At 35.5% G+C, this 12483-nt stretch overlaps 1 protein-coding gene across 1 annotated transcript in view; it reads right to left on the bottom strand.

Moving 5' to 3' along the window:
- Cfap47 (cilia and flagella associated protein 47) overlaps positions 1–12483 on the bottom strand; it is a 424564-nt gene that overhangs the window by 182195 nt on the left and 229886 nt on the right. The window contains exons 41-42 of the mRNA XM_048796386.1: positions 3758–3869; positions 2159–2385 (exon numbers count right to left, since the gene is read on the bottom strand). Of these exons, the coding sequence (XP_048652343.1) occupies positions 2159–2385; positions 3758–3869 (339 nt within the window). The remainder of the gene's footprint in view (positions 1–2158; positions 2386–3757; positions 3870–12483) is intronic.

Raw genomic sequence — 12483 nt, 5'->3', positions numbered from 1 at the left:
AAAGCCGGTGGTGGCAGTTGAGGCTCTGAGGGTTTTTCCTGAGAGGCTGTTTTGTTTGGCGTGTGTGGTTCTAAAAATAAAGTTAGTTTCTTTTGACAAGTGGCTCCTGATTGTGCCCAGCCAGAGTGCGGCAAGAAACTATGCTGTTTCACATCTATCCATCATATATAGTTCTTATTAGCAGTAGAGACTCAGTCCTCCTCTTTCACTAATGATCATTTTGTGATTATATGAAAATATTTAGCTCCACCTTCTCTACAGATATGCAAATATTCTTCATATATAGGTTTGATATTTTTAGTTCCTTCAACTTTTACTCATATAATGTGGATTACTTCAATTCACTTTCATGCATATACTTCTCTAGACACAGTATTTTCTTTCTTAAAATACAAGAGTGAAGATAAACCCAGCTCTCACAATGTAAGTGAAGTAGGTTACAAGTGATACTTTTAATTAAGTTAAAAATCAACAGGATACATATCATGCTGTACATGTCAAAGGATAGCCAAAAATACATGAGAAAAGTTCTTCACATTTCTAGGAGTTCATAATCTGACAGGAGAAAGAGGAAAAATAAAAGCAAATCTAATATGTAGAATAATTTATTAAATGCAATTATAAACATAAAAACTTTACTGGGTTTTAGGGAGAAAGAAAGGAAGGAGAAGATAGAACTACATATATATATAATGGAAAGGGATGTCATGATCAAAATCCACTTCCCTAAACCATTTTTTATTTAAATAAATGGCTTTCAGAAGAATTAATAATGAAAAATAAATAGATAAAAAGGGAGAAAGACACAGAGCACTATGGTAGGCTGAAAGTTGGAAATGGTCAGTCTTTAAAAAGATTTATTCTAATAATGTACTGATAACTAAATAAGTCTTCCTCAATTTACTGTTATATAGAAGTAAACATTTTGGTTTAAGCTGAAGAAAATGATCAGATTCTTCAAAACATAGTACAGATAGGTTAGTCAAGAGAATGTCAAAGCCTCAGTCTTTAATACTTCTGAGCCTATCAGACCTTAAAATATAGGTCATCTTTAAAAATCATCATTAATTGTTAGAAATCTGTGGTTAGCCTGCATTGATTCTGGCATTCTGACAAATAAATCATCAATACAATGTCAAGTATTCTATTTAAATATATGTAAATGTAGGCATAAAGCTTAAACAACAAGGATGAAAAATATATAAGTGTATATAATTTGTTAAAGCAGAATCTCATTCATTTTAATAGAGACCAGAAATAATAGAGGGAGGCTGTTCTCTGATATCTAGGGAAAAGTAACAGAGGAAATTCAAAAGCTACAGGGAGCATGCCTCATGAGTTTGGAGCAAGGAGGCCTGTGCTGAAGGAGTGACCCTGGGTCAATGTGCTCCACTGGAGGAGTTGAGATCAGAGAAGGCAAGACTGACCAGGAGGATCATATAGACCATCCTGAGGATTTTGGCTTCTATCTGACAGGAGCTATAATGTCAGAGAGGAGCAACATGAGGAGGTTTGTATTTAGAAGAATCACTTTGGCTTGCCCTTGAGAACAGATTAAACCTTATTTCAATCATAAAAATAGATTGTACCATATTTCAAGCTATAAGAATAGAGTCTGTAATAATAGTACCAGTAGTGATAATAATCATAATCATCACAACAGTATTCATAAAGAGAACACTTACTATATATCAGGTAATATACTAAGTATTTCACATATACACCTCAGTTTTCATAAATTACCAACATCTCTATATTAAAAAATATAAAAATGGAGGTTTGAGGAGATTTAGGTAACCAGGCCATGGTTACAGAACTGGCAGTGTAATTCTCAGCCTGGTAAACTAACATCAGACATGATCCTCTTTGGATGTGCAGCATAATATCCTTGGCAACTTGTAGAACATGTCTCCATTTATCCCCTTCCAGAAATTTGTATTTAATTGTTCTGGAGTGGGGCCTAGATGCTGGTGCTATTTAAAGTTCTCCAAAGCAGTCTAATAAATCCAGCCAGAATTGACAAGTACTTGAATTAAAGACTACAATGTACAAAATGATACCTTACAATGGTTTTATTAAAATATATTACTTAATGAGCTTTAAAATGCTACTGTGTAAAAACGCAACAGCTCGGCATATTTTAAGAGTTAGTAACTACCTCAATTTTGGTCAGCCCCAGGAGGGCGATGGCCACACGGACGCTACTGCTCTCCAGAGTGCCTGTGATCAACCTTCGCTCATACTCAATAGTTGACATCTGTTGTTGTGCTGCAAAAGCCAAAGCCTTTTCCTTGGCTTCATTAGTCAGTGGCAATTTAAGGTCCACATCTAGGATTTGACGGAGTTCACATTTCAAATATAGAACTGGATCTTCCCTATTATAATCTAAGGAAATAAAAAATATTAATTAATGCAATGAACATTGGTGCTTTTGACACTGTTATCCAGGATGGACTTGTGATGGACTTTCGTATTAAAAAAAAAAAAAATTAAACTATACGAAACTACAGTTATGGTCTTCATTAAACAGAGTAAAAATAATAGGTAACACATTTCTATTAGGAATAATTTAGAGCTTCAAGAGAAAGTATTTGAGAATTAAAGATAATTTATTATATTCATCAAAAAAGTTCTAGTCAAATCATTCTTTCATAAAAACATTAATATACTCAAAAATTTGGTAACCTTCATGCTCTTATTGGTATTAAGTAGGTAGGGGGAGCAAAAATAAATATTACACACAAACACAAACACACACACGCGCGCGCACACATGCACACACGCACACACACACTTGAGGACTGGCAAGAAAAGTCATTTTATTTCATTAACAACCTTACATCTAAGTCCTTAATTCTTTCAGAGTTAATGATCAAGAGCTGCAGAGTAAGGTAGAATTCCAGCTTATATAACAGTACACGAATTTTTGAGAGTACAGTGATTTCCAAATTATTTGAGAAATGGAGAGTTTGTTGAGTAATATTTTGTATGTCAAATTCTAATATTTATCTGAAGACTGAAAAAGAGCCTTTGAAAATAATCACGGTTGAGATACATCTGTGAACTGTGTGTAGACCAGATTTGCATGGAAGCCAATGAGTGGGAAACTCTGGTATTGGGAATTCACAGCAGCACTCCTGCTGATGAGATGGCCCAAATACATGTGAACTCCCACCAGCTCTGCCAAAGGTCCTGCACAGCTCTGGAGATGGGGTGACCTGCTGCAGCCGCATAGCAACACAGCCTCTCAGAGATGGGTGTGGCTTATCAAGATGCCAGTCAACCTGTTGACTATAAGACACCATGAAGTAAGACTCTACCCCCTGAAACCTTATCCCTTCCTTTGATGCTCTCCCTTAAATAAAGAATCTGAGCCACTTTTAACTGTTCTGTTCCAGCTCCTACCAGGCCTGGAAGAATCTATCAGACGCTCTACTTCAAAATCTAACCTTGTCTCTTATTTCTTCACTAATTACTTCAGACTTTATTTTTCTCAGGTGGCTTATCCCCTTCCTGAGCAGGAAGCATTACCCTGGCAAAGTGCTGGCCTCCTCATGATAAATCATCACTGATACTTTTAAATTGGTAAATGGTGCTCTATTTCATGGATGCTAACATAATAACGTTAAAAGGAAGCCTTTCAAGATCAAATTACATACCAAAGAAACTTGCTATGAGAGGATGCTTACATGACTGAAGGATGAATAGTCCCATTTCAATATTATAAATGAAAAAATCAGAAACATGCATACTATACCTTCTTCTAGAGGACTGCTATAGTTAATGGTAGTTGAAAGCTTCATTGGAAGAAAACTGGAAGGCAAGGGGATCAATCCTTTTCCTTCCACAATATATATTAATTCTCCAATCTAAAACACAAGCATACAATAGTACTAAATTTTAAGAGCTCTTAAAAACATGATGAATCTTTATGTTACAAGGAAAATCTGTATACTATAAGAACTTTCATGTGGGTTTTCATAAGCAACATAGGCTCTAAATGGGTAGACAAAGGTAAAGTTTAAATAGAGCCCTATCATAGGGTGAGGGAAATTTTACATCAGTCAGACAGGAGGTCCTGATTAAGAAGGTCCCAGATTATCTTTATATCCACATATATCCTTGGGTGGTCAAATAAGCAAGCAAGAAATTTTTTCCTTCATTCTGTAACATATTATTGGAAGGGATGCATTATTTTTGCAAGGAGTCTGAGTCCCTAAGAGTCTATATTTTAAAGTGTCACCTTTCAAAATGAGCACAAGAGGGCCTTAAATATTTTAGAACCAATATTTAGGCAAGAAATACAAAGGGTTAAACAAAGAAAGCAAAAATAAAATTGGAGGGCTGGAGTTGTGGCTCAGAGGTAAAGCTCTTACCTGGCATGCGTGAGGCACTGGGGTTTAATCCTCAGCACCACATAAAAAAAATAAAATAAAGGTATTGTGTCCACCTATAACTAAAAAATAAATGTTTTAAAAAAACAAAAGTGGGAACAATGGGAGGGCAGCAACATGATTCAGTGAGAGATCAATAGAAGTGGGTATGCCTAATTTTAATTGTCACTGTCCTTATGAGCTATTAGGCCTCAGGCAGGTTTACTAAATCTCTGAGTTCCAGTTTCCTCCTCTAGAAAAAAGATGAACAATACCTTTATTTTAGAAGCTTAGAATTTAGTTGAAAAATATTTGGAGAGAGGAAGTCTTAAAAGACATATCCTGCCAACAATCACAATAGATGAATTTGATTTAGATCTTGATTCAAACAAAGACACTTAAAATGAATGGGAGAAAAAACATAAACAGCCATGAGACATTCAAGGAATTTAACACTGTGTGGATATTTGGTGGCATTAAGAAAAATACTTACAATATTTTAGTTGTAATGGTATCGTTGGCCATGTCAAAAAAGTGAGTGTTGTAGATACATTTATTGAACTATTTATGAATAAAATGATGTAGTGATTGGGATTTACTCCATTATAATAATAAAACATGTTTGGCTAGGTACTATGAAAATAAGTGAAAGCAAAGGGGAGATTTATTGTAGTTTTATCTATATAGTACTATGTGTAAGAAACCAGGATATGACACCCAAAATTATGATTCATTTGCTCAGGGATTATTTTGACCTGAAGGCAATGGAAAAGCAGCAGATAAAAGAAAAACTCTCAGCTCTCACCCATTTGCCTAAAAGCAGGATATAAATTTCAAAAGGTATTTATAATTTTAAACCCTCTTCTGCCTGGAGATGACACTAGATTAATCTACAAAACACTCCTGTTTATTTGACTTCCTACAATTTGCCTCTCCTACAGATTCAAACTCCTTTTCCTTTGTTTTGTCACCTCTCTAAAAATTTACATTCTTGGGGTGGGGTTGTAGCTCAGTGCTAGAGTGCTCTTCGAGCACAGGTGAGATACAGGGTTTGAGCCTCAGCAACATATAAAAATAAATAAAATAAAGGTTAAATTCTAAAACACAAAAAATTACATTCTTTGTTGAAGATATTATATATTTGAAATTTTTAAGTCATCCCTTTGAGATTTTCTCATACCCTGTGTATCTATCATATATATATATATATTATATATGCTAATAAACTTTTGTGTTTTTTCTTGTCTTTTGTTATAAGAGTCTGTCCTAGTTAAGAACTGTGAAGGGTAGAGAAAAAAATTACTTTTCCTTCTTCTATATGTATTTTCCATAATAAAACATTTTGAGAAGTCTCTATATTGTAGGAAGTGGAATGATAAAAGGCGGTGAGGACTACATGAAATCACACATATTACAAACATGGCCCTTAACCTGGTGTTTACCAGGCACTTAAGACAATGCATTTAAACAATATATTCATTCTTTGAGAACAGAAATTCATAAACTTTTATGTGCATATAAATCACCTGAAGATGTCCTGAAAATTAAGACCTTACACAAAAGATCAAGGGTGGGGCCAAGACTTGCAAGGATCTATGAAAATAAAGGCTGGCAAATTTAGATACAATGGAGAATCATGTATTAGAACTGGCTTGTGACAGGCATTCATACCTGAAAATCAAAACAAAACAAAACTAGTTTTGAATCTAGGATGGTAACTAGTTTACTAGTTTGAAGTGTTTCACGATCTTTTTTTGGGGGGAGGGGCACAGTACTAATGACTGAACCCAGGGTACTTAATCACTAAGGCACATTTGCAGTCCTTTTTATTTTTTATTTTGAGACAGGGTCTTACTGAGTTGCTTTGGGCCTCTCTAAATTGCTGAGCCTGGCTTCAAACTTGTGCCTCAGCCTCATGAGTTGCTGGGATTACAGGCATGCTTGCCTGGCAGTGTTCCACAATCCTAACACAATATTATCTTCACGACAAAGAGACCATTCTAAAGATATCTTTAAACAGGCAATATCTATGCAAATTATGTAAATTTATCAAGTAATGGAAATATATATTCTAAAATATAAATATCATAAATAAGTAAAATGGTAAAAGATTGAAACTTAATCTGAAAACAATATTAAGAATGAACAATTTCTGATTTTCAGGTCAATTTTAATATAACTTTATTATCTCCCTGGTGGGATAGTATTTACAATTAATTTGTTGGTCTATTTCAAATGATAGTATTACACAAAATTTCATTAATTAAGATCCACAATTATCTAAAATTCATGTTGAGAAAAGGAATATGGAAAACTCTGAATTTTTAAAATTGTTTAGCATTTAAATTCACATATTTTGGTAATGAATATATATATATATATATATATATATATATATATATATATATATATATNTATATATATTATAATTATATATAATATATATCATACAATACTTTTGTTATGTAGCCATGAACTTTGCAAACAAAAATCCAAGCTTGCCATTTGAATTATAATTTCTCTTTCTTTTTGTATTTGTTTCATTATAAACATAACCTGATCAATAATGTAAAATCTGTAATAATAATTCAAGTAGATGACAAATATGTCAGTCAATGCAGTAGAGACTGAAAAAAAGAAAATATTATTTTGTTTATTTCTACTTTAATTTTTCTTACATCCTTATTTTTATCTAAAATTAAGTTATTTTACTCAAAATATAGTTCTTATGAGAAATTAAACTCAGTGAATAGTTATCATAATTATCTGTTTGTTTTAATGTGAGCCTGAATGAAACCTGTCTTCCTCTTGAAAACTACTATTGTATGCACAAACCTATAATAGTCAATTCAATTTGCCAGAGTATTTTTTCCAGATATAAATTATAAACAGCTTTCTAGTCATTAATTAGACAGTAATATATTAACTGGTTTCATTCAATTCCTCATTTCTACATCTAATACACACAGTATATTATGAGCTCTCAAAAATTATTTTACCTAACTCATTCATTTTCAATGTTCTTTTTATTTAAAAATAATCACCTGATGTAACTGAAAATTATGTCTGTCTTGTCTGTGTCAGAATATTATTCAGAAAAGCTATAATCCAGAGTGTAGAGTAATTATTTTTCTTGGAATAAAATTAGACCAGGAAAGCAACATGAATGCAATAAGAACTGATTTAAAGTGGAGATTTCCCCTATGTTCCAAATCTAGAGGCTGTGATAAGAGAAATAAAATTATCTGACACTTGTCATTGTGAGCTGTTCTAATAGTTATCTAAACAAGTTCCATCCTGCTTGTAATTTCATATCTTTCAGTTGGCATACTTAATTGGAATTGTATTTATTTCCCAGAAAGATGCCAAGTCCCATTGACAATTCTAAGAAACCCTCATAGAAGATATTTTGTTCCTCTTCTGTTATCTAGTTACAGTTACATGGAACTTTATAAGAAGACCAGCTATTAATTACCTGGAAAGGAGGAAAACAAACACTGAATTGTCAGAAAGTTTTGATCCTAGCTTTTCCACTAATTAGCTGGGTAACCTTGGACAAGTCATGGAGCCCCTTCAGATACAAATAAACTCAGTCTTATAAAAGAAAATAAAATGAGGGCTGGGGTTGTAGCTCAGTGGGACTGAACTTGCTTAGCACATGTGAGGTAACAGTTTCAATCCTCAGCACCACATAAAAGTAAACAAGTAAAACAAAGGTAGTATGTCCATCTACAACTATAAACCTTAAAAGAAAAGACATCATTGACCTAGACAAAAAGCCTCCAGATTTTTTTTCATGCATCTTAAATTCTATCTATTCTCTTATCTTGGGTCTAGATCTTTCCAGGATTTTTAATTTAGTTGTTTGAATTGATTGAGCACTATTACATTATTTCAATGGCCAAACAGGCACATGAGACTTTAGCTAAAATTATAAAATGTTAAACTACATACACTTGCATAAGACCATTAATCATTATAGGTGACTATTTGACTTTGCCATAATTACAATGTGAACCTGACCAGTAAGAGCAATCAATGTTTTTAAAACAATTTATAATAATTAAGTCAGAGAGATGAGCTAAAACACAGTGAGGATGAGAATAAGACTGATAATAAGATTTGTATGCCTATACTAAAAAATTAACGTTCTTAATAAAATTTTAGCATAATTCTAATAAAATCCCTGAGAGATTCTTCCATAAACATTTTGAGAAAGCAAAAATATACTTAAATGACCTAAAATATGAATGGATTTTTTGATAGAAATACATGGTACATTATAAGATATCATTTCATCTAACATCAGGGAGCTATACATGGACTTCAGAAATCACTGTGGCAAGGAAATAAACAATCACTCTTTCCTTTAATATCATATTTTTGTGTGTTGCTGGGGACTGAGTCCTAGGCCTCATGCATACTAAGCAAGAACTCTAACATTGATCTACATCCCCAGTCCCTATCATCACATTTTTCAGAACCATTTCTATTTTAAATATTGCCACCAATTTTCCTTCCAGTCAATGAAAACTTTTTTTTCCCTTCAAGTGTGAGCATTATCCAAACTGTAATCAAAATTGATCTTTAGACATCAGCAAGATGGTGAAACAGGAGGATGACTGTTCATATCCTACCACCACAACAAGAATTCTACATCCATCCACAAAGAAAAGTTTCTATGGGAACATTGAGATACAGGTAAGAGGTTGTGAATCCCCACTGGAACTCAAGATTTAAGAAGGCCATGTTGAGAGTGTAGCTTAATTTTTCTGGATACAAGTTTCTTGGTTGGCACCCATTTTCTTTCAGAGCTTGATATATGTTGTTCCCGGATCTGTGTTGAAAAATCTGCTGTATTCCTAATTGGTTTTCCCCTATATGTAATCTGATTCCTTTCTCTCATGGCTTTTAAAATTCTCTCCTTATTCTGTACGTTGGGTATTTTCATTATAATGTGCCTTGGTGTGGATCTCTTGTGATTTTGTACATTTGGCGTCCTGTAGGCTTCTTGAATTTGGATTTCCAATTCATTCTTCATGTTTTGAAAGTTTTCTGATATTAATTCATTGAATAGAATTTTCATTCATTTGGTTTGGACCTCTATGCCTTCCTTTATCCTAATAACTCTTAAATTTGGTTTCTTTATAATATCCCATAATTCTTAAATGTTCTGCTCGTGGTTTCTTACCATTATTGCTGTGAGGTCTATGTTCTTTTCAAGATTATATATTTTATCTTCATTGAGTGATGTCCTATCTTCTAAGTGGTCAATTCTGTTGGTGATGCTTTCATTTGGTTTATTGTTCCTTTCATTTCAAAGATTTCTTTCTTTTTTTTTTAGAACCTCTATCTCCCTGTTGATGTGATCTTTTGCTTCTTGGATTTGTTTATGTAGCTCCTTGTCAAAGTGATCTTTCATTGTTTATATTTGTTTTCTTATATCTTCCTTGAGGTCACAGAACATTTTAACCATGTATATCCTGAAATTTTTCTCTTGTCATTTTTTTCTGATGTGGCTGCTAATGATTCTAATAATCCTGTGTCTTGATTTTTTTGTGGTATTTTCTTCCCTTATCTTTTCATGTTGCTCGTGTGTCTTCCTTTCTAGCTCTTTGAGTCTGGGGTGTTATTTTTTTTTTTTACCCTATAGATCTGTAGTGCTCTTATAGAGTTCCAAGATCCCTCCATTGTGGGGAAGGACAATATTAACTGATCCCATTATCAACAATATATCCCTATGAACAATTTATTGATATTAAAACATTTACAGTTTAGTCTCAATGTACAGAGATGTTGGATTCAATTATTATCTAAAATATAATCAGTAGTTTTGTAAAAAGGTTTACAGTTTCTGATGGTGGACAATGAACTGGGAGTGGGGCGTAGGACGATATGCTGAAGGGGAAATACATGAGGGTATAGAGTTAATATACCTTAGGAAGTGTGAAAGAGAAATTTTAATGAAGAGGTTTAGTAGCAAGAGAATAGACAGGAAATGATTTAGGGTAGACAAGTACGTGGAAAGAAAGTAGAGTACATAAAATAAACACACATATGTATTTAGAAAAATACAGATGTTAAAACAGTAAAATTTGGAGGGGGAAAGAAAAATGAAAGAATAAAAAGGAAAAGAAAAAAAGGGCATGTACAACACCTCTATATTATATTATTCAGATGACTCAGTCTTCAAAGCCCTATTTTATGCAAAGTTCTTGGTTTCACATGTTGGCGATGTGAGGGACAGAGGATAGAGAGGTAAAAGAGAAAAAAAAAATACTTGAAAGAAGAAACCAGGATTGTTGCTAGTTTTAGAGATCCATTTCTTTTCTGTTTCTCTTCTCATCCAATAGGTGGCTGTCTGTTTTAAGCTGGTGTCTCTACCCTCAGGATGGTGTAGGTAACCAGGGTGGGAAGACTGATCCCAGTGTAGAATGTTTGAAAGTGAGGAGTGCCTCCTGACAGTCTCTGCAGGAAGACTGCACCTCATGGGTCTCTTTTGGGGACAACTTGTCTGAATTGAGCACCCAGTATTGTCTCCCTCTCTTGCCTGGAGATTTCCCAGCTCCTGGTCTCTCTGTTACGCTCCAAACTTTAGTCCCATCCCCTCTCACTTAGCAGTTCCCACCTACAGGACCTCTCACACCCAGGCTCACACCAGGTGGGTGGTGCCCTGGGCACACTGTACACCTGCCCAATTGGGAGCTGTTTTTGTGTTGAATGGTCACTGTGCCAAAATCGCCGCTGGAGAGGGGTGGGGAGTTGGATACCTGGTACCTGGCCAGATGGAGATCTGATCTGAGAGCTAACAGCTGCCCCCACCAAATATGGTGAAAAAGGTTATCCAAGATGGAGTCAGTCTGCTTCTAGTGCCGGGGTGTCTGGTGAGGTGGGGGGAGGAGGGAGATGGCATTGTGCTGTGGGCAAGTAATAGCCGAGTGACCTGCGTGGGAGCAGAGCACAGTCTGGAGTTCTGCAGAGGTACTGAGAGGTGATTCTGCTAAGCCGCATGCAGCCGTGCATGAGTGAGCTATAACTACGGGCTTTAGGTTTCTGGTGCTAGGGGTTGGGAGTCCTACTTGAATGCTAAAACTCTGAGCCCTGCACAGGGGTCACAGCGCTGGTGATTTCTGTGGAAATCAGCTATATAGGGGTCCTCTTACATTCTCTGGGTCACGGACCGACAGGGGATGCAGCCTTCCTCTGGCCCGCCATCTTGGAATCTGTACTCCCAGGTTTAAATCTGGAAACAGCCCTGTTCCTCAAAGGACTAGGTTATATAGCCTTGTTTGGACTTGAGCCTACAGGCCAAACAATGGGCCAAGGGGTCCAGAAAGAATCATACCCACTAGTGCCTCAGGAGGAAGGTTCATATGCCCACAGATATGTCTTGACAGTAGACCTGAAAGTTACCCTTGACTCTAGCAACTCTCACCCAATCATGTGGTTTTAGCTTATTACTATTCATACAGAGACCCAGAAGTAGACCTGCCCTTCTGTCTCACAGTCTGGGAATTACTCATTTGTCTGAGACTATATGACATATTCTTAGCCTCTGTACCACAACAGTCTGAAGTGGCCTTGTCTTAGCCCAGGTCCCTCTATTTGCACTCAGAGAATATTCCTTCCTGTACAGAGAAATTCCAAGGGATGCATATCCTCCTAGGTACCAAAGAGGGCATTTCATCCTCCATCTCACTAAAGATCTTAAGAGAGCATAGTCAGCCCAGATCCTCTTATTGCAGTTGATAAACTGTTCTTTGGAGGAAATTGCTAGTAAATGTATGCATCTGGGCCACTGCAACAGGTTCATCAGCCTCTATCCTACAGCAGATTGAGTGGGGGGTCCAGTATCACCTCTAGCTCCTACTGCTGAAGTTGAGGCACTGTTTTGCCTATGCAGAAAACTTCCAGGAAACATGTATGTGGGCCCAAAGCACAGGTTTATAGACCTGGGTACATGCCCAGTTCTCCCTCACAAAATGAGAAATATTAATAGATTGAAAAGGAGAGATGAGCTGCATTTCAACAACAGTAGTGGGTTTCAACACCCACTTTCAGCAAGGGACAGATCATCCAGACAGAAAATCAACAAAGAAACACCAAAGTT

Source organism: Marmota marmota, unplaced genomic scaffold (genome assembly GCF_001458135.2).
Source record: "Marmota marmota marmota unplaced genomic scaffold, marMar, whole genome shotgun sequence".
NCBI classification, from domain to species: Eukaryota; Metazoa; Chordata; class Mammalia; order Rodentia; family Sciuridae; genus Marmota; species Marmota marmota.
This window is presented reverse-complemented; position numbering and strand designations above follow the sequence as displayed.